Genomic DNA, 23,856 nt, shown 5'->3' with positions numbered 1-23,856 from the left:
ATTAGTCCTAGGTCTCGCTTAATATCAAAAGGAGATAGTGGCCCCACATCTCTGGAATGGGTTTCTGTTTCATATTAGAGCCTGTACTACCTTTGATGCTTTTAAATCTTATTTGAAGTCTTGCCTCTACTCTCTTTCTTTAGACTGTACTTAGTGTGTCTAATTATTATTTATTTCGTATTGTTAGGTCCTTGCTATGTAAAGGACTTTGGTCAACATGTGTTGTTTTTAAATGTGCTATATAAATAAATATCATTGTTGATGTTGTTGTTGTTGTTGTTGTTGTAGATCAGCTTTGGGATGTGGTAGCACAGGAGATTCGCAGGATGAAATTGCACCTGAAACATCTGCAGGAATTGTGTGATGCAGTCATGTCAACATGGACCACAATCTCAAAGGAATGTTTCCAACATCTTGTGGAATCCATCTTGTGGTTTTGAGAGCAAAGGTATTAGTGTAGTGTTCACCTTGATCGTGTACTTATGTACCGGTATGCCTTGGGTTTTGAACACCAGATTGTAAATAGTAAATTTTTGTCCAAGCTTAATTTCAGCTTCATCTTTGACCTAAAATAAAGAACATCATCATCAGCTTTTACACACAATCACTATCTTGAAACAGTTTGAATGTTTATACAGTTTCCTTCATTAATGTTTAATTATTACTATACATTTACTCCATAAGGTTAGGATGTTCTCATGATTGGTGACGTATCTAATATATGTCTAGATCTTCTTTAAAACTCAAATCAGTGTAACAGTGAATTTCACTCCATTTACTAAACCTGCACTAAATAAACTGATCATAACACCAGCAAAGGAACATTAATGAAGATAGAAACTGTTATTCACCACGTTGCTGATGGTTTTGATGTCATTGTCAGCTTCAATCCAGTTGGACCAAGACATGATGTTTCAGATGGTTCCTGCAGTGCGAATATTTCAGCATATAGTCAGAGAGACTCGTGTTAGATTCATTGTAAAGTCAATATATTTATACTGTCACAGTGATGCAGCATCATGACATTTCTTAAGAAATTACACACACACACGCACACACACATTTTCTGAGGAAAGTGTGATAAGATAAGATAAGATAAGGTAGAACAAACTGATTTTCTGAGGAACCTTTAGATTAGTTAGACATTAACCCTAGGTACCTGAAGAGGCAGGATTGGGAGGAACGACTTCCTGGACCTGAACTTGATGTACTCGGTACCAGAGAACCTTGGGAGAAGGTCAATGATGGATTTTGTGATTGTATTATCAGACTTGAGGCTGTATGTTCTGGACACCCAGGTGAAGAGAGTGGTGGAGCTCTCACCTGATCACCACTGGCTATAGAACTGGATTCATCAGCTGTGTCCAGGGCATGTAATAATGTGTTTAATGGAATGTTTAATGTATTACTACTCCTGGCCCAAAGGATTGAATCACCACACGTAGAGGACGCTCACACAATTGTTTACTTTGTAGCAAATAGACAAATCACAGACATGACACAAAACTATTTTTGTTTAATAGCTGTTACATTCTGACTTCGTGAAACACACCTCAAACTAATTAAATTAAATTGTTTTAATTAATCAAAAAAATTTTAGAACAAGAAATGGAAAAAATTATGGCATGTAATTTGCATTTCTAAAACAAATAGCAGTACTAAAAATGCTAATTAGTCTGCAGGTAAAAGAGAGTGCTGTTAACATTGCTGTTGGAGTAATTGAAAGGAAACATGGCTCTGTGTAGTCCTGTGTAGTGCTTTGTAGTCCTGTGTAGTGCTTTATAGTCCTGTGTAGTGCTTTATAGTCCTGTGTAGTGCTGTGTAGTGTTGTGTAGTGTTGTGTAGTGTTGTGTAGTGCCGTGTAGTCCTGTGTAGTGTTGTGTAGTGCTTTATAGTCCTGTGTAGTCCTGTGTAGTGTTGTGTAGTGCTTTGTAGTGTTGTGTAGTGCTGTGTAGTCCTGTGTATTGCTGTGTAGTGTTGTGTAGTGGTGTGTTGTGCTGTGTAGTCCTGTGTAGTGCTGTGTAGTCCTGTGTAGTGCTGTGTAGTCTTGTGTAGTGCTGTGTAGTCCCGTGTAGTGTTGTGTAGTCCTGTGTAGTCCTGTGTAGTGTTGTGTAGTGCTGTGTAGTGTTGTGTAGTGCTGTGTAGTCCTGTGTAGGTCTATGTAGATCTGTGTAGTCCTGTGTAGGTCTGTGTAGGTCTGTGTAGTGTTGTGTAGTGCTGTGTTGTATTGTGTAGTCCTGTGTAGTGCTGTGTAGTCCTGTGTAGTGTTGTGTAGTGCTGTGAAGGTGTGAGTAGGTCTGTGTAGTGCTGTATAGGTGTGTGTAGTGCTGTGTAGTGCTGTGTAGTGCTGTGTAGGTGTGTGTAGTGCTGTGTAGGTCAGTGTAGTGCTGTGTAGGTCAGTGTAGTGCTGTGTAGGTCTGTGTTGTCCTACATAGGTGTGTGTGGTCCAAGTGCAAGTTTGAGGCAAAAATAACTCCAAGATTGTTGACATATTTGTTAACATAGAGAGGACCTAACTGGACCTCAAGAGCAGAGGAGACTGGCAAATATAATTGGGTATCATCAGCATAGCAGTGAAAGGAAATATCATAGTTCCAAAAAATAGAACCCAGGGGAAGCATATAAAGGGGGAAAAAAAAAACAGGACACAATCCTGCCTCTTCAGGTATCTAGGGTTAATGTCTAACTAATCTAAAGATTCCTCAGAAAATCTTATTTATGAATATTATTTATTTATTATTGTTAGGTCCTTGGGGGTACGGTGGCTTAGTGGTTAGGACATTCGCCTCACACCTCCAGGGTTCGATTCCCACCGTGGCCCTGTGTGTGTGGAGTTTGCATGTTCTCCCTGTGCTGCGGGGGTTTCCGCTGGGTACTCCGGTTTCCTCCCCCAGTCCAAAGACATGCATGGTAGGCTGATTGGCATGTCTAAAGTGCCATAGTGTATGAATGGGTGTGTGAGTGTGTGTGATTGTGTGCCCTGTGATGAACTGGCACCCTGTCTAGGGTGTACCCCGCCTTGTGCCCGATGCTCCCTGGGATAGGCTCCAGGTTCCCCGTGACCCTGAAAAGGAGTAAGTGGTAGAAGATGGATGGATGTTAGGTCCTTGCCATGTAAAGCACTTTGCTCAACATGTGTTGCTTTTAAATGTGCTATATAAATAAACATCATTGTTGTTGGTATATTAGTAGATCATCTTTGGGATGTGGTGGAACAGGAGATTCGCAGGATGAAAGTGCACCTGAAACATCTGCAGGAATTGTGTGATGCACTCATGTCAACATGGACCAGCATCTCAAAGGAATGTTTCCAACATTTTGTGGAATCCATCTTGTGGTTTTGAGAGCAAAGGGCGGCCCTACCCACTATTAGTGTAGTGTTCCTAATAAAGTGATCGGTGAGTGTACGTTTTAAATGTAAGCATGGAGACAGAAGCTACACTGTGATCACCAGCAATGAAAGCCTGAGATGTTTCAGTGTGGGGACATCGGGCATAAAAAGTTGAGTTGTCCACACAGAGCTGTGCAGCCGAGGAGCTCGGGGAGCAACACGGACGAGGTACAGCGCCAGTTTAGCGAGGACAGTCAGTGGGAGAACACCGGGGGACCAGAGATCGAGGGTAATGAACATCACAGCACTGACACAGTGGAGCCTAAGATTGAAGAAGTCAGCGCTAAACCCAACAGTGATGCTAACGATGCTAACACTGTAAACAATGCTGACACTAATGTTAATCCTTGTACGGACGCTGATCTTAACCCTGGTGCTGGTGATAGCATAGGTGCTAAACCTGAGGTGACTGTGGGTATTAGCAGAAGTGTTAGCGGTGATACTGGCCTTAATGCGGACACCGAGACTGTCACTAATCCTACAAAGTTGAAGCAGGAGAACACACAGGACTCAAGCAAAAGAAAACCGAAGTGGATAAACTCAGCCACGGTGGAGAAAACGCTAGAGATGAAAATATATGGAAGAAGCACGCTGAAAATCTTTGAGAAAATCCCAATTAAAATCCCAGGAAACAGCACTGAATCATTAAACTCTGTAATGTCACACAGTGAAAACCCAGAGTGCAGTGCAGGTGCTACAGGAGAACATCTCACACACATGGAGGAGGGTGAGATCTCCTCAGGTGAGGTGAGTTACTAACTAAGTTACGAAGGAATATCTCATTTGTCGAGTTGCTTCCCTGATTAGTCCAAGTTTGTGAAGTCAGCAAGTCTCTCATTTGAAGCTCATGTAGATAATATTTTTAGGAAAGCCTTTTAATCTCAGAAATATTACTAATCTAAGACATGATGCAGGAAATGCTGCTATCGCGGAACCAAGCTCCACTAAATTCAGAATGCAGCAGCCAGAGTCAGAAGATGTGTGTGTTGAAATAAAACTGCAGTAATTTGCACAGGAAATGAGAAAAGGCCTGGGATTGGATCAGAGACAGAGACTCCAATAACATGTGATCAGCTTCATTTAGCTTTTTCTAGCAGTCAGTTTACTGGGATTATTATTATCGTCATCATCATCATCATCATCATCATCATCATTATTATTATTATTATTATTAGTAGTAGTAGTAGTTGTTGTATTATGAATCGGCCTTTGACAGTTTATTGGTTATGTTTATTGAGTGATGGTTGTCGTGTGATTGTTGGTTGATATTTAGAGATAATTGCATTTTTATGATAATCCTTTTTTTTTATTATTGCCAAACTGATTTAAACTTTATTTCTGATATAACAAATCTGTTTACTGCATTTCCCAACATCTGGATAAAATATGCAGATCAGATCCATTTCAGGTATTTCAGACAGATACGTCAGGCAGATACCTAAATTCTGAGTAGGACAAGAGGCAAATTGCACAAGAATCAGGGATTCCATAAGACATAAAAAATCTTTTACCAAAGGTTTAGCTGGACAACAGACATGAATGTTAAAGTCCCCAAGAATCAGCAATCTAGTATAGCCAGACACTAAATCAGATAGAAATGAGGACATTGATAGCTAAAGTCCTTGTGCAATTTGGGGGACCTGTTCACCAGAGCACAAACAACGGGACCCTGTCACGAGTTCCCCTTTAAGCAGCGCGCTGTGGAGCATGTGAGCGCGCGTGCACGAGCAGGTGCGTGAGCACCTGCTTTTCCCTTGTGGACAATCGTGACATTTCGACACGTGCATTTGTTTATGTTTCTGTTATGTCTCCTCCCTGTTCTGTCATTGGTTGTTGTTTCATGTGCGTCTGAATCGCCCTCAGCCGTCAGCCATTACGAGGCTGATTATGTTTGTATATAGACTGCGCACCTCCCAGCACACAACGCGGAATATTGAGTTAGAATAGATAAGAAATTACGATAGATAACAACAGTCACAGGGTTCATGTTTAAATCCATAGTCGTAGTTTATGTCATGTTTCATGGTTCATTTTCCGTGACCACGACCTTGATTCCTGCCTAGCCCTGTGTATGCCTGTTTGCCGATCGCCTGACCTTTGGCCTGTTTTTGGATTACGTTTTGGATTTGTCTGCCTGTCTCTCTCCTAAATAAAACCTGTTCATACTGCGCTTGCATCCATCTGAACTTCCTCACGTCACGAGACGTGACAGACCCAAAATCTCAATCTTTAGCAATTGGACCTCAAAGATCAAGAACACGTTTGTGGGCAGGACCCTACATTTGAATTCATTACTCAAAATTGTGGCAATGTCGCCACCAAGTCCAGAGGTCCCTGGAGTGCTGACGCAAGCGCAGTCCAGGGGACAGAGTTCACCAAGACCACCTTGAGAAGAAACACTCATATAGCCTTTCATACAGAAGAGTTTTATTGTTATTACAGTAAAACACACAGAGTACACTAAAAAAGATTCATGCTCTTCTGATATGACTTTCATAATGCTCAGGTTATATAAATATATAAATGTTGTAAATATATAAAACCGTTTATTACCGGCCTGAAACGGCCGAGGCCTGTGACTGTATTAGCTGCGAGTGAAGTAAAAGTGAGATGAGACTCTTACATGCATACAGTTATTGTACATATATACCATGAATCAGAATAAAAATCACCTTTAACAACAAATTAATGATTTCTGCATAAATGCATCACAAATCTTTGGTTTATGTATGTGTGTTTGTGTGTGTGTGTGTGTGTGTGTATGCAAAAACTATTACAGATGAATTAATTCATGCAGAAATCAGTTTAATGACAAGTGAAGGAGCTTTATTAAGGTTTATGGTTTATGTGGCTTTATTCTCATTTCAATTGTATATAGCTGGTACAGCACACAGTGAAATAAAACAACATTCTTTCAAGACCATAGTGCTAAATAAAACACCACACTAACCACATGAGACGACACGGAACTGAATAAGACCTACACAAGGTCTGTACAACCTGTATTATTTTAGAAATGTCCACTATGTGGTTTTGTAAAAATAAGATTATTTGAATATTTTCTAATTCAACAGTTTTGTAATTGTAGTTTCACTTTTACAGAAATGAATGAAAGAATTAAACCGTGATTTTTATCTACAGAATCTTATTATAACATTAAATATTACATTATTATGTGTAAATTATGTTATAGTTTTTGTTTCGACTCAGTTTTTATGTTCACCTTCATGTTGTCACTGAGTGCAGATGTAAAGATCGAGGTCTCTGCAGATGAACTTCTTTCCCCTTGTGTCTGAACTGTAGAGACCATTTCTTAATTTTATTTTTATTTCAGTTTTAAATACGTTTATTGTTATGCTTTAGCACTTTACATGATTTACTAATAAAGGAAACCGCTATTACCAACAATACTTAATACATATCAAGGGTTGAATTTTGGTACTAATTTAGTGCATAACATGTTTGGCAATAAAAATAGGATTATCATAAAAATGCAATTATCTCTAAATAATGCTGAATTCATCCTCTCAGATTGAATTAGACAATAATCATTGTGGTTAACTCAGCTAACCAAAGTCAACATGAACTCTCACTGAAACTACACATTTCCACCATGTTTTACAGAAAAAATACATTTCCTTCTTTTCTCATCTAAAGGTCACATTACAGTTTTTCTCAATTGCTAAGACACATTTCTTGAAATCTTCACCAATTTCCTCACAACTTTAAACACAAAAGCAAATCTTCATACTACATTCACAAAACCTCTGACTCTTCTGGCAATATCAAACAATGTTTTCAGACCGTACACACAGACGGACAATATAAAACCACTACAGAGCATTCATTAGACACTGCATCAAAAAATGGAGAACACAATGTCCACAGCATGTAGTTAGAGAAATGTTTTTATTGTATATAATACATTTTATATATAATCATAATATATATTATATCTACCGGAAGGGACAGAGCAGACAGTTCTTTCTAAGGAGACTCAAGTCGTTTGACGTTAGCAGCAAGCTACTGCAGATGTTCTATCAGTCTGTAGTAGCCAGTGCCCTGTTCTTTGCTGTGACATGCTGGGGAGGTGGAATTAAGGCTGGGGAGGCTGACAGACTCAATAAGTTGGTGAAAAGTCCAGCTCTGTCATTGGCCACAAACTGGACACTCTGGAGACAGTGGTGGAGAAGAGAATAAGAAATAAAATCAGGTCCATTTTGGGAAACCCTCTTCATCCACTGTATGCTGAGCTATGGCAGATGGAGAGCATCTTCAGCCACTGGCTCATCCCCCCAGGTGCAAGACAGAATGCTTCAGATGTTCCTTTGTTCCAACAGCCATGAGACTGTACAACACCTAGCCACCCCCTCCCTTGACCTTACTTTTGACTTTTGACTACACTACAAATACGCTGCTACACTGTTTTCATATGGATACCATACTGTACTTTTTGCACTGCTCACACATCACATCACTGCTTCAAAGCTTTTGTTATATGTCTACCCTGATCATACCATACAGCTGCAATATGTATATAGTATTGTATATATGCAATATGTACATGGGCTACTTGTATAGTGGGACTGTACATTGTTGCTTGCAGTATATACTGCTCATATGTATGTGTATATAGATATATATAATGTATATAGAGTTTGTGCTTATGTCTATACATATTTATACATCCTGTATATACTCTTTATATATCCCTGTATTGTTCTCCTTACTATCTCTTTTAACTCTTCTTTCTTTTTTGGTCTTTTTTTTTTGACTGCTGCTGTGACACCCTAATTTCTCCATCTGGGGATTTATAAGTATTATCTTATCTTATTTTATATTAATCATAACAAGGAATACATTATATATTGTAAGTACTTCAGGTAATACAGTATAATTGTATATTCAACACTTGCATATTGAAAAAATACAGTAGTCCAACAGCAAAAGCCCAAAGAGCAAAAACTCTACAACTCCAATTCCAAAAAAGTTGGGACGCTAAATCTCAAACCCATATTTTATTCAGAATAGAACACAGAAAACATATCAAAGGAAAAAATAAGGTCATTTATAAGGCTGGGGTTATATTTTGCAACTAGTTAGGTTAATTGGCAGCAGGTCAGTAAGATAAAAAGAGGGTTAGGAGTTCGGGTTAGGTATAAAAAGAGGATCTTAGAGAGGCGGAGTCTTTCAGAAGTAAAGATGGGATGGAATCTGGATAGAAGCAGATGTTGCTCTAAAACCTGTATACACCTTTCAGCATTGATGATTCTTTTCCAGATGTGCAAGGTGCCCATTCCATAGGCACTAAGACACCCCATACTATCAGAGATGCAGGCTTTTGAACTGAGCGCTGATAAAAAGCTGGATGGTCCCTCTCCTCTTTAGTCCGCTTTAGTTTAGAGTATGCGGTGTCCATGGTTTCCAAAAAGAATTTCAAATTTAGGTTCGTCTGACCACAGAACAGTTTTCCACTTTGCCTCGGTCCATTTTAAATGAGCTTTGGTCCAGAGAAGACTTCTGCATTTCTGGATCATGTTCCCATATGTTTCCACAGTTTAAACATTTTATATGTTTTCTATGTTCTATTGTGAATAACATATGGGTTTATAAGATTTGCAAATCTTTACATCCTGTTTTTATTTACATTTTACACAGCATCCCAACTTTTTTGGAATTGGGGTTGTAAATGAAAAGCATATCACAGTAACATAAAAATGCTGTGCAACTGTAAAATCAAAGTCAATGAGAAAATCATTCTGCTGCACAGAAAATCACATCTCTTCTGCTGGGTCTGGCCAGACAATTCACAAGCAATGTTGTCTCTTGCCAGGCAGTGGGGGAAATACCCTCTTTTGTGCCAGATCCAGACTTGATAACACGCCATCTATGACCTGACAGGCTAAATCCATTGACTGTAACAGATTTCCCTGGTACATGGGTTTTAGTCATAGACCTTTGACCACCACGCAGAGAAAACCTCTTCTATTGGGTTGAGGAAAGGGTTGTATAGAGGAAGGCAAATATTTATGAACTGCTGGTTGAGGTTGAACCAATCATTTACCATTTTGCAACATGAGTGCATTACAGTGCAAAATGTCTTTTACTGAGTGAGAACGTGTTTATAGTTTTGCAAAAAGAGTGGATGAGCTTTGCAAATGGTGTCTAACTACTGCACCTGAACTTGTTTAAGGTTTTGCGAAAAGAATGATTGATTTGACAAATAGATTTAGGCCACTGAGCATTTGGTTCAGAAAATGGGGTTTAGTGTATTAGCAGAAAAACTGTTCTTCCCACATGATGATATTATTTCTTACTCTCAGCAATTTAGTAGAAATATTTTTTTTTTAAACCCTCACCATTCAGAGAGACTAAGGCCAAGGTGTGTGAGATCATGAAATGTGTGAATTCATGCCACTTCCTCATTTTCTTATCTAAGATTATACAATAATAATAATTATTATAATAATAAATTATATTTAATATTTAAATTTTGAGTTTGCAATTTCTCAGTGACATGATAATCTCTGTTTTTCTCTCATATCTTGAAGCATAGCACATAGTATCAGAACAGGCCTAGTTAATCAGTGACGATCCACAGCCAAGGCCAGGGAGTAGACAAGCAGGCTGCTAACTACACTTGGTTGTCATTCACATTCCAACATATTGAGACTGTGTCTGTTTCCCGAGCTAAACAATAATGTAGAAAAACTCATCATAAAATTAAATTACAACAAATGCACAGCAAGTACCTTTGATCTGAAGCTAGGACTGTTAGATCTCTGACACTATCATTTAAAAGTTTGGAATCATTCAGACATTACCTGGCAGTCTAGACAGAGTTTCAATGAAAGTGGCATATCTGCAACTGGCCAGTAAATGGAAAAGGATAAAATGGGCAAAAGAACACAGAAGGTCAATTGAAAAGTGTTATGGACAGACGAATCTAGGTTTGAAGCGTTTGGGTCACAAAGAAGAACATTTGTAAGGCACAGAACAATTGAATAGTTGCAAGATGAGTGCTTGACACCATATTTCAAGCATGGTGGAGGGCATGTCATTGACTGGGGGTGCGCTTTGGTGCTAGTTAAGGGCAAAATTCCTTGGCATCCAATTCTTACAATCCAGTATACACTCATTGAGCTCCTGGAGCACTGTATTATTTTAAAAGAACAAACAAAAGGATTTTCCAAGGAACAATTAGATACATTTTTCATTCACACTATTTACTAGAATAGACATGATTGTGAGGATCTGAAACTGTGTACTTGGTACTGGAGAACCTTGGGTCAAAGGTCAATAACTGATTTTATGATTGCATCATCAGGTTTGAGGCTGTGTGTTCTGGACACTCAGGTGAAGAGAGTTGAGAGAGTCAAGGATGGAGAGGTGTCCAGAATTGGAGGCTAGAGGTAACGTCCCACATTTTACAAATGATGGTTTCCTCTTGGCAGAATCTGAACTGGACCTCCGACACACACTCGACCGTTTCACTGCCAAGTGTGAAGCAGCTGGGAACGAAATCAGCACCTTCCGATAATCTGAGACCATCGGTCTGTCCAGGAATAGTACAGGATGGTCCATTCAGGTGAGAGGAGACACCTTACTCCTGCTGGAGGAGTTTACGTATCTTGGGATCTTATTCCTAAAATGGGCCAATAGACCATGGAGGCCTGCATTTGGCCCACCTCCAGCCCACCCCCTTCTGTGCCAAAGGTTCTTATGGTTATAAGTTGCAAGGCTGAGAGAATAAAAACACTCAATCATACTTTCTGTAGCTAATCTTAAGCATCTTAATCATCTTTTAAAAGTCATCATTAGAAAGCCCTCGTGCAATTATGAAATGTGTGAATTCATGCCACTTGATCTTCTTATCTGAGGGTCACATTAAGTTCCTTTACAGAAGACGTCCTTATTTCCTATTGTCATCATTTCAGTAGAAATATATAAAAAAAAAAAACTCCTAATTTTTAACAGTTAAAACATCATCCTTATCAACATCAATACTACTACTACTACTACTACTACTACTACTACTACTAATAATAATAATAATAATAATAATAATAATAATAATATGGCTTAATGGTTAGCATATTTGGGGGGTTCGATTCCCACCTCTGCCCTGTATGTGGAGTTTGCATGTTCTCCCCGTGCTTCAGGGGTATTCTCTGGGTTCTCCGGTTTCCTCCCCCAGTCCAAAGACATGCATGGTAGGCTGATTGGCATGTCCAAATTGACCGTAATGTGTGAGAATGTGTGATTTTGCCCTGTGATGGATTAGCACCCCGTCGAGGGTGTACCCCTCCTAGTGCCACATGCTCCCTGGGACAGTCTCCAGGTTCCCCACGACCCAGTAAGATAAGCAAAAATGGATGGATGGATGATACATTGTGGCATTCTATATGGGTAATGGTTATACATTTATTATCATAAACATTTCATGAATGATTTCAGATTTTGATAACAACTTTCATCCACTCAGCCCTAAATCAATGGCTCTTTCCCAAAGTCTCGGAGCGGAACTGCTGTCAGACAACATCTCCAAGGCACTACACACCAAGTGACTTCCTACCGTAAGTACATCATCCAACAATAACAACATTCATCATAAGCAATGTTCAATTAATAGTTCAACACTTGTCTTTCAACACACGTCTGTTTTAGTAACCTAATTAACATAAAATTAGATCATATTGAATGTACATCCAGCACCTTTATTCTGAAGCTAGGACTATTAAACATTAGATCTCTTGCGTCTAAGGCTCTTATTGTTAATGAAATCATTACTGATCAGGAATGTAATTTAATGTGTTTAACGGAAACTTGGATTAAACCAAACGAGTACATAGCATTATATGAAGCCAGTCCTCCTGGATACAGTTATGTACATCGGCCTCGTTCAACTGGTAGAGGAGGAGGTGTTGGTCTCATCCATAGTCAAAATCTAGGCGTCACACAAAAACCTAGTCATAAATTTAATTATTTTGAAATTCTTTATACCAGTATAACTTATGTAGCCACAAAAAATAAGTCAATTCCTCTAATTATTATTTACAGATCCCCAGGGCCATATACTGAATTCCTTAGTGAATTTGCAGACTTTATCTCAGACCTTTTTGTTTCTGTAGATAAAGCATTAATCGCCTGTGATTTTAATATCCATTTTGATAACCCGGAAGACCCTCTAAGATTAGCGGTTGTGTCCATCTTAGATTCAGTAGGGATTAATCAGAACGTAATCGGACCTACTCATAATGGTGGTCACACTCTTGACCTCATACTAACATACGGATTAAATATAGAAAATATTGTAATTTTTCCGCAGTCTGAAGTTGTCTCAGACCATTAACTTATCTCGTTCATAATACGTATTGATCATAATATTTCCACCTTGCCTCGCTACCGCGTAAAACATGCTTTCACATCAGCTACTGCAACGAGCTTCATAAATAACCTCTCAGAGACATCAGTTAGATTTGGATCACTGTCTGATCCGATAGAACTCGATCAGACGACTGAATGCTTAGAGTCAACACTCCGCTACACGCTAGATAGAGTGGCTTCACTCAAAAGAAAATTAATTAGAGAGAAAAAACTGGCACCCTGGTATAACGATCAAACGCGAACCTTAAAACAGACAACTCGACAATTAGAACGTAAATGGCATCGAACCAAACTGGTGATATTTCAAACAGCATGGAAGGAGAGCCTACTGAAATATAGGAAATCTCTTAGCGATGCTAGAAATGTCTATCTCTCCACCTTAATAGGATATAACAAAAACAATTCGAGATTTCTATTCAACACAGTAGCAAAATTAACTAGGAATAAAACCACTACAGAAAGAAACACTCAATCATTACATAGCAGTGAAGATTTCATGAAATTTTTCAGTGGTAAGATTGAAAATATTAGATGTGAAATTCAGATTATTAAATTAAAACCAGACAGTATTATAGCTAACCCTATGGACAATAATATAGCAATATCAGATCAACGTTTAGAATGTTTTAGTCCCCTTAGAGAGACCGAACTAGCTTCATTAATCTCTTCAGCAAATTCATCAACTTGCATACTAGATCCCGTACCGACATGTTTCTTTAAACAGATTGGTCCAGGAGTAATTGAACCACTTTTAAATATAATCAATTCTTCCCTAAGCACTGGCTATGTACCTAAATCACTTAAATTAGCAGTTATTAAACCCCTGATTAAAAAACCTGACCTTGACCCCTCTCAACTGTCCAGCTATAGACCAATATCAAATCTCCCCTTCATCTCTAAGATATTAGAAAAGGTTGTAGCAAAGCAGTTATGCTTGTACTTACATAGGAACAACATTCATGAAATGCAACAGTCAGGATTTAGACCTCATCATAGCACAGAGACAGCGTTAATTAAAGTAGTAAATGACCTTCTAGTGGCCTCTGATCAGGATTGTGTCTCGCTGCTTGTGTTACTTGACCTTAGTGCAGCTTTTGATACTATAGATCACACTATTCTCCTTGATAGACTAGAAAATTTGTTATATATGAAGATTAGTGTTAGTGCGGCCCGCGTGTTTTTTCTCACATGCACCTGCGTGAGTCGTTGCCCTGGGCGTTTTATATTTTTTAACACTTGTGGGCTACCATAGCTCAGGCTCGTGACAACAACACGAATTATCAACATTGGTCACTTGAAACATGTTTCGGGAGTGTCACCCAGTGCAAATACGTTTTTTTGTCACCCAGTCATGTCTTCAGGAGAAGTGGGAAACGGAATATTTTTTTGTAGAGCACAGGGGCATTCCGACGTGTCCAATATGCACAGATAAAGTTGCGGTGCACAAGGAGTATAACATCAGACGTCATTACTCAACTAGACATTCTGAGGAGTATGCAAAATACCAGGGAGATGAGCGAGAGGACTGGGTCGCCAAACTTAAAACATGTCTACTGAGGCAACAAGAATTTTTCAAGAAAAGCAAGCAAAGAGAGTGATGCAGCAGTTGAAGCTAGCTACGTGGTGAGTGAGATGATTGCTAAGGCAGGAAAGCCATTCAAAGACGGCGAGTTCATCAAACAGTGCATGTTACAGGCTGCAAGTATAGTCTGTCCGGAAAAGAAAGGTCAGTTTAGCAACATCAGCCTTTCAGCCAACACAGTGGCGGAGCGCATTTCTGACCTGTCGGGTAACATTTACAATCAACTGCGCGAGAAAGCTAAACATTTCCATTCATACTCAGTCGCTCTTGATGAGAGCACAGACGTCACTGACACTGCGCAGCTCGCAATATATGTCCATGGTGTTGATGACAATTTTGAAGTGATGGAGGATTTGCTCACAATGATCCCAATGCATGGCCAGACCACCGGTCAGGAAATATTCCGCCAGCTGTGTGATGCCATTGTGGATGCCAGCTTACTATAGAAGAGTTTTGCTGGGAATAACAACCGACGGAGCGCCATCAATGACAGGGAGGAGAAATGGACTGGTGGCACTTGCTCAAAGAAAACTGGAAGAGGAGGGTGTGGAAGAGGCCATTGCTTTGCACTGCATTATCCATCAGCAGGCCCTTTGCAGCAAAAATGTCAGAAAAGCCAATAATTTCTATGCAAACTTCCAAAGAAGTTTGATCGTGTCACCCCAATTTTAGCATCGCTTCACTGGCTCCCAGTCCATTTTAGGATTCAGTTTAAGGTTCTGATGTTTGTTTTTAAAACTCTTAATAATCAAGCTCCTTCATATCTTGTGGATCTTCTTAATCCACATTCATCAAACAGATGTCTAAGCTCTTCTGATAGGTTTCTACTGCATGTCCCTCATTCGCGGTTAAAAACAAAGGGTGATAGAGCTTTTACTGTTGCAGCCCCCCGTCTATGGAATCAACTGCCACTGGACATCCACTTTGCACCTTCTATTACTACTTTTAAAAATAGGCTTAAAACTTATCTCTTCTACCAGGCTTTTTGATCAAATTTTTAATTGTTTAAACAAATTTTTTATTGACTTTTTCTATTGTCTGTTGTCTGCTTTTATTTGGTCTAATTCTGTTTCTATTTTACTTTCTGTACTCTGTTCAGCACTTTGGTCAGTGTTGCTGTGTGAAACGTGCTATACAAATAAATTTTACTTACTTACTTACTTACTTACTTACTTACATGGGGTATGCTTATTTTTTACATGACTGTATATATTAGAGGTGTAACAATCCAACGTTTTGGATCGCTGCAAAAATTGAAATTAATCATAAATTTTGTCTTGTGGCAGAGACAGATGCAAGTGCAGATGCAAGATGCAAACCAGACGGATAATCCAAAACATAATTCCAAAAATTAAAAAAAATGTAAAAAAAAAAAAAAAAAAAGGTCAAAGATTAGCAAACAATTATCAAACAAAGTCTGAATCAAAAAGAAATTATCCAAGAACCCCAAAATTTCATCACAGCATCTGCTAGTAAGTCTGGCTGCTGTTAGTGTGAAAGTGCATGCTTCTGCAATCAGAAAGAGAGTACACAGATTTGACCTGCGTGGGAGGCGTGTCAGGAAAAAGCCTTTGCAAGACTACAGCCAATGAGCATATAGGCAAGGACCAGGCCTTTTGGAATAATGTGCTCTGGACAGATGAATCAAAGATTCAGCTGTTTGGTCATAGTTGTCAAATCACAGCAAACCAGCAACTACATTTCCCAGGATGTACCACAAATTACAAACATGGCCGGAAAGGAAGTACACTTCCCGTACACACACACACATACCTTCTCCGGAGTTCTAACTACACACACCTGCACCTAATCTCACACACACTCACAACGCAGCTTATAAGAGACCTTGTGAACATTTGAACTTTGTGAAGTAATGTTCATCTGCCTAGTCTCTGTCGTTGTCCAAGCCTTGTTATCTTGTTTTTCCATTCTGAGTTTGATCTTTGTTTACTCCTTTGACTTTGATTCTCTGCTCTGCCTAGTTTTGCCTGTTTGCCTGATCGCCTGACCTCTGCCTGTTTTTTGACTACGGATTTCTGCCTTACCCTTGGACTTCTTGTTATTAAATCTGCCAAACCTGCACTCGCTTCCGTCTCTGCCTCTATTTCATGACAATAGTAACAGCAGATATGTTTGGCACAGACTAAAGACAGCTTTTCAGGAGAAGCACCTCATACCAACTCTGAAACACGGTGGTGGAAATGTTATGGTTTGGGGTTGTTTTGCTGCCTCAGGGACTAAACAGCTTGCATTCATTGATTCAACTACAAATTCTGCATCGTATCAAAGAGTGTTTGAAGACAACATGAGGTCGTCTTTATGAAAGTTGGAGTTGAACTGAAGTGGACCTTTCAACAGGATAATGATCCTAAACACACGAGCAAATCCATCAAGCAACGGCTCAAAAAGAAGAAATGAACGCTTATGGAATGGCCGAGTCAAAGCCCGGATTTGAATCACATTGAAATGTTGTGGAGAGATGTGAAACAGGCAGTAAAAACAAGAAAAAGCAAGAAAAACCTCAAACATCTTACAGCTGAAAAAATATCACAGGGAAGAGTGGTCACGAATTCCAGCAAACCTGGTGGACAATTATGCAAAAATGCCTACAAGAAGTTATTTCTGCTAAGGGGGCAATACTAGCTTCTCAGGCCAAAGGTGCATTTACTTTTTCCACAGAAGAATATCACATCTATCAATATTGATCTGTTGAATAAATGATTGAAAACTTTTTTCCTTGTGGTTTTGTTGAAGTACATCAATGTCATTAATAGGCACTGTTTCAACAATGGCAAAAAAGCCAACAATTCCAATTGGGTGTACTTTTTTTTTTAACACATGACTGAATATATAGTAATTACCACACACACACGCACACACTGAAACATTTCTGCAGCATTTCTTAGTCAGTTGTGTGAGTATCTGCTAATTATAAACAGTGAAATCCAAGGAGCTCCGCAGTTTCTGAAATACTCAATCCAGCCCATCTGGTACCAAAGCCTCTGAAATAGCTTTGTAAGCCTTTCCAGACTGATGCATTTCAATCACCTTCTTCCTCATCATTTCTGGAATTTCATTCAACTTTATCATAGTGTGTTACTAAGATCTTTTAACCAACTCCATGCTGCTGAAAAAGTTCTATTTAAGTGTAGATGAGATTGAACAGTGTTATAGGCAAATACATTTTCACGCAGGCCCAGTTAGTATTGGATAATGTTTTTTGCTTCGACAAATAATACAATATCATTTAAAAACTGTACTGTGTGTTTACTCAGGTCGCCTTTGTTTTATCTCAGATTGTGTTTTAATTTCTGAAACTATTTAGTATGAGATCTACACATATGTTGTGTTTGTGTCTGAAAAGTCTGCTTTATTGATAAGTGGTGCACCACTTTTAAGGTCGTTATCTTTGATTGGTTGAAAGAATTGATCCTGCTAGGAGAATTTAAGACTTCCTGAAAAAACTGATGAACAAAATATGAACAAAAATTGATTATTTTGATCTGTTTCATTGGTTAATGTTTTGTAAAGGACGCCGTTGCAGGTAAAGCAGCTTCTTTGAGGTTCTGTTTGGGTTTTCTTTTTTGTTGGTTCTCCCTTCTGTCTCCTCTGCAGCTTGAATCTCACACAGGTAAACAAGTCCAGAACGTTATAGGCAGGTTCAAGGTCAAAAATGAGCAGGTGATAAGCAAACACTCAATAAAGCAAAGCAAAGACGTGAGTCAATAAACTTGAGCATGTAAAACCCAGAAAAACATCAACAATATCAAAACCAATATCAAAAGGCTTGGTGTAGTCAGGTGCACAAAGACAAAATTGAGTGTATACATTACATTACATTTACATTTATTCATTTAGCAGACGCTTTTATTCAAAGCGACTTACAAATGAGAAAATACAAGCAAATATACATCGCTCTGTGTGTGTGTGTGTGTGTGTGTGTGTGTGTGTGTGTGTGTGTGTGTGTGTGTGCGCGTGTGTGTGTGTGTGTGTCTGTGTGTAGAGCTGCATAGGTGCCAATTTAGGACAAATCTTACCAGTCAATTGGGGACCTCTCTGCAAATAAAAATTTCCTTTCATTAAGAAGTGAAAACAAGCACTTTTATTTCTTCACAACTAAAATCCCAGGAAGCATGGGGCACAAGGCGGGGTACACCCTGGATGGGGTGCCAATCCATCACAGAGCACAATCACACACCCATTCACACTCACATTCATACACTACAGACACTTTGGACATGCCAATCAGCCTACCATGAATGTCTGTGGACTGGGGGAGGAAACCGGAGTACATGGAGGAAACCCTCGAAGCATGGGGAGAACATGCAAACTACACACACAGGGCAGAGGTGGGAATTGAACCCCCAACCTGGAGGTGTGAGGTGAATGTGCTAACCTTAAATAAAAGCATGGCCTTTCTGGCTTTTTGGACAGATAGGCATCTAAATTCTTTTCTCACTGAAATACAGAGACTGACTAACATTTCATGAAATTGAATGTTAACAGAATCAACTCTAATTTCACTTTCTTGCTTTGTTATTTATTTGGTCATTTTTGTAAATGTGTTATGTTTGTTAAGTAATCACTTACATTACATTTACATTTATTCACTTAGCAGACGCTTTTATCCAAAGCGACTTACAAATGAGAAATATACAAGCAAAAGACCCAATTTGAAGCACGCTGCTCTGCCCAGTGTTATACAAGCATTTTGCTCTATGACTTGAAACTCCAGTGTAGAGCTCGCCTTTGTGTTGCCATTCAAGGCATTGCTGACCCAATGGCGACATCTTGTGGCCAAAACAAATCACTAGTTTAAGTCGTTATTCCACTACACTCACCATTGTCCACTACAGTCTACTACACTCACCATTGTCCACTACAGCCCACTACACTCACCATTGTCCACTACAGTCTACTACACTCACCATTGTCCACTACAGTCTACTACACTCACCATTGTCCACTACAGCCCACTACACTCACCATTGTCCACTACAGTCTACTACACTCACCATTGTCCACTACAGCCCACTACACTCACCATTGTCCACTACAGTCTACTACACTCACCATTGTCCACCACAGTCCACTACACTCACCCTTGTCCACTACAGTCCACTACACTCACCATTGTCCACTACACTCACCATTGTCCACTACAGTCCACTACGCTCACCATTGTCCACTACACTCACCACTGTCCACTACAGTCCACTACGCATTACACTAATGTGCGTAGTGTAATGTGTAGTGTAATGCGTAGTGTAACTGCGTAGTGTAATGTGTACACATTACACTACGCAGTGATGGCTCAGTGGTTAGGGCTCTGTGTTATTGATCAGAAGATAGAGGGTTCAAGCCCCAGCACCTCCAACCTGGTACTGGAGCAAAGTCCTTAACACTCTTTACTCCAGGGACCCTCAGCCTGTGCTCTGACCCCAACTTCTGGGATATGTGAAGAAAATAATTTCACTAGGCTGTAATGTATATATGATTTTAAAAAAAGGCAGAGGAACACTAGGGAAGAAACCCAGCATCTGGTGATGTCCATCTGGTTCTATCACAACAAAATCCAGAAGTGGAGTCACAACAAAATCCCAAGAAGTGGAATGAGGATAAAATGAGTCTTCTCTGAAATCTTAAATGATTATTTATTTTTAATCCCTCATCATCATCATCATCATCATCAGCATTATGTGGCAGCGATGGCTCAGTGGTTAAAGGCTCTGCGTTACTGATCAGAAGGTCAGGAGTTCAAGCCCCAGCACTGCGAAGCCACCATTGTTGGGCCTTTGAGAGAGGCCCTTAATACTCATATGCTCAGCTGTATAAATTAGCTAAATGTAAATCGCTCTGGATAAGGGTGTCTGCCAAATGCTGTGAAGATCATCATCAACAACATATTGTGAAAACAAAGTGTGAACATGAAACACTCAAACCAACATTTGTACTGATCATTTGAAGAAGTTTATTATTGTCTTTAAGTTGTCTCTTTACCACAAACATGAAGCAATGATAAAGAACATTTCATTACACACAGATCATTATTCAGGGATTTTAATGGGTAATGATGCTGGGAAGTGAAAACACTGTAGTTCTCTGAAGCACTGATTCAGGATCAGGACCGGGTCCCTGGAAAACTCTCAGAAAAAGACACGAGTCATTTCCCACAAACACCTGAAAAAGAGAGACAGAGAGAGAAAGAGAGGGAGAGAGAGGGAGAGAGAGGAAGAGATAAACACAATGATTGGTCAGAAGGTGTTGATTAATCTTCTATAGCAGCAGCTCTGACAGTAGTGAAGCTGCACATCACTGGTTTATATTACAGTTTTTCTCGATTGCTTAAACACTATAACCAGGCTTTTGAACTAAAATTTAAAACCCATAACAGCAGTAAAAATTTCGCATTGATTATAAAATACTACTATTAACCTATAAAGCACTAAACGGTTATTGTATATAAAATATACATGAAATAAACACGAGGGAGACCTAGTATGAGTAATATGTAATCTTATTGAGAATTCACTGGGCTGGTGGACTGTAAGAACGGATGTTCACCTAAGACACAACACACAGATAAGCAATGCACAGGGAGATAACAATACATGTATTTGATTAGTGCGGCAGGCCTCAGAGCGTAGGTGGAGTACGTCTGCACGCAGGCAGAAGGTCAACTAAGAAATACACACACAGAGGCCTGGTGTGTATGCAGAAAACAAAAATTATTCTGTTTCATATTCTGTTTCATGAAAAACTATTATAGGGTAATGTACATGCAAGCACCATAAAAAAAAAGAAATGTAGAACAAACATAAAATTTACTCATAATGTAGAGATGGTGTGTTTGAAGGTGTCCATTCTCGACGGAACTCCAGTCAGGAGTGACACAGACAAGGTCAAGTTATCTTTAAAGAGTGAAACAAGACAAAATATATTTTGGAGTTGGAACTGCACCTGCTTGATAAGGATCGCTCAACAGTGCCAATTGATGTACGTAATGGTGTTCCGGGACAGCTAACGCTAAACATATTGGTGTCTGGGTCATCCTGACCCTAAGAAAACTGTATAAATAGAAGAGCTTCAGCTCTGGGTTCTTGGGATCACCCTTGGGACGTCTCAACTGTGTGATCTCACGCAACAATAAACTTGGACCTTTTGCCTCTCCTCACTCATGGGCCCAGTGTCTTACTTTCGTCCTTCAACTGGTTAATGTATGTGAGTATCTGTTTCTATGTTAAATATCAGTTGTCTTTGGGTAATAGGCAAATTTTGATACAACACGGTCTTGTGCCACAGTACCTGAGTGAACTTTAGGTCTTTTATGATCTGCCACGCCTAGATTAGATCAAAAGGTGCAGGCTATTTGTTGGTACCTGGAATAGTGAAGGCTACAGCAGGGGGAAGAGCTTTCTCTTACAAAGCCCCACAGTTATGGAACAGCCTTCCAATTAGTGTTCGGGACTCAGACACAGTCTCAGTGTTTAAGTCCAGACTGAAAACATATTTGTTTACTCAAGCTTACCATAAATAGACTTTCTGTTACACTAAGTACACACTCTTATCCATCACAGGATAGTAAGCATACCTAATAATCTCTCCCTCTCTTTACCTCCCTCTCCCTCTCTCCTTCTGTCGAGTCACACATGATTTTATGGAGATGCCGGTGATCCTGACCCTTTCTGACCTCTCCAGACCAGCCTGATCCATCCTGATGAATGGAGCTCTCATCAACTGGAGGCTACAGCCTGGAGATTGCTGAGGATACCGCTTCAGTGGACTAGTTCAACATAGACTTCATGTTAAACCATAATGAACTTTCCTTTACTTTCACACTATCCGTTGTTACTCAGATGAGGACGGGTTCCCTTCTGAGTCTGGTTCCTCTCAAGGTTTCTTCCTCATATCATCTTAGGAAGTTTTTCCTCACCACCGTCACCACCGGATTGCTCAATAGGGATAAACTCACAAATTTAAAATCTGTTTCCTATGTTTATATATTTCTGTAAAGCTGCTTTGAGAGGTTTTCCACCATCTTTCTGCCTGCATATTCTCCCTTTCTAAACCTGATAGAGGAGGGTTTTTTTTGGAAAGTGTATGACCGACAACCTCACATCCACATGTTCACCTCCTCCAGGCCATGGAAGAAGCTTGGGCCGATATAGCCTGTGATGTTGACGAGAGTCTCTGGCCTGTCCCAGACCAAAGATGGGATGTTGGGGCAGAATAATTTTATTTAAGGAATAAAAAATGTGCAAATGTTTACATTTGTGCTTAAGCAATTGAGAAACTGTAATGTGCTTGTTCTAATATGTTATCGTTTCCACCATAACATCTCATTCACAGGGATGTGTACAGTGGATGATCCACATAAACAGATTTAAAAACATGTAATCCTTGACATGGTGATTTAATTTTATTTAAACTTTCGGTTTCATAGTATCTTTACTCTCAGGTTTCCTTTATATTGTCATTATTTATTTTTTTAATCTTTTCTTTTAATGAACATTAACCTCTAAAATATATTAAGTAAAGAGCACATGTTATAGACTAACACATATACACCGGTCAAGTAAAATGAAAACACACACACCTTCATTTCGTAGTTTATTCCTGCTACAACCTGGCTTCGGTAGTTCAGGGGGACGTAAACAGTAAACTTTGTTTTTTCCATCTCCTCAGCTTCAGGTTTCACCTGAAATTAAATGTAAATAAATTTAATTAAAATCACACAAAGCACACTGCTGATAACAACAACAACAACAACAATAATAATAATAATAATAATAATAATAATAATAATAATAATAATAATAATGTTGGTGTTGTTGTTGTTGTTGTTGTTAGTATTATTAAGGTAACAGCTAATATAAACAGGTGTTTACCAACTCGCAGATATTCTTCACATCATCATCATCAGTTGTCCTCCATTTAGTCCAGCCTCCAGCTATGCAAGTAGACATGATGTTTCAGGTGATTCAGATGAGTTTCTGAAGAGTTCTGCAGTGAGAATATTTCAGCACAAACTCGTACGAGATTCACTGTAAAGTCCACATATTTATACTCTCACAACTCTGCATCATGATGAATTTTTAATGAAGTCTATTTCCTGTTGGAGAAAACGCACACACACACAAACACACACCCTTACACACAAACACACACACACACAACCTTACACTCACACACACACACACACACACCCTTACTCACACACACACACACACCCTTACTCTCTCACACACACACACACACACACACACACTGTTGTTTCTAATTTTCCAGAAAGTTAAACACAGCTAAGTTATCAAGTACTTACATCAGTTTGAGGATGACAAAATCACAGAGAGCCATGAATGGGAAAAGCAAGGGTTTATTGCTGCTCACCACAGGAGATCCACACAGAGGGATGTCCCAGAGTGACCTGAAAGTCCCCTGAAATGGGGCTCTCTTTTTATACTGTTGAAACACCCCTGGTTTGTCCAAAATACCA

At 39.3% G+C, this 23,856-nt stretch overlaps 1 protein-coding gene across 3 annotated transcripts; it reads right to left on the bottom strand.

Moving 5' to 3' along the window:
- Positions 1–20,307: 20,307 nt before the first annotated feature.
- On the bottom strand, positions 20,308–23,856 carry LOC108257254 (cystatin-B). 3 transcript variants are annotated; one of them, XM_017454860.3, is made up of 4 exons: positions 23,683–23,856; positions 23,249–23,472; positions 22,957–23,058; positions 20,308–20,540 (listed from the first exon to the last, which is right to left on the bottom strand). In XM_017454860.3, the coding sequence occupies exons 2-4, from the start codon at positions 23,324–23,326 to the stop codon at positions 20,421–20,423; spliced, it is 300 nt and encodes a 99-aa protein (XP_017310349.1). In that variant the 5' UTR covers positions 23,327–23,472; positions 23,683–23,856; the 3' UTR covers positions 20,308–20,420. The 3 variants fall into 3 exon arrangements, with proteins under 3 accessions (XP_017310349.1, XP_017310347.1, XP_017310346.1); XM_017454858.3 differs by having other exon boundaries at positions 23,249–23,404; positions 23,683–23,855; XM_017454857.3 differs by having other exon boundaries at positions 23,249–23,363; positions 23,683–23,852.

This window comes from Ictalurus punctatus, chromosome 24 (genome assembly GCF_001660625.3).
Source record: "Ictalurus punctatus breed USDA103 chromosome 24, Coco_2.0, whole genome shotgun sequence".
Lineage (NCBI taxonomy): Eukaryota > Metazoa > Chordata > Actinopteri > Siluriformes > Ictaluridae > Ictalurus > Ictalurus punctatus.
Note: the sequence above shows the minus strand (reverse complement) of the source record. Positions and strands in the feature narration are given on the sequence as shown.

What these genes read in the sequence shown, in the direction of transcription:
- LOC108257254 (XM_017454860.3), bottom strand. Translation starts at nt 23,326, where the DNA reads ATGTCTACTTGCATAGCTGGAGGCTGGACTAAATGGAGGACAACTGAT. An exon ending in TGAAGAATATCTGCGAGTTG is followed by an intron (nt 23,059 to 23,248) that starts GTAAACACCTGT and finishes ATTTAATTTCAG; the next exon opens with GTGAAACCTGAAGCTGAGGA. An exon ending in GAATAAACTACGAAATGAAG is followed by an intron (nt 20,541 to 22,956) that starts GTGTGTGTGTTT and finishes TCTCTTTTTCAG; the next exon opens with GTGTTTGTGGGAAATGACTC.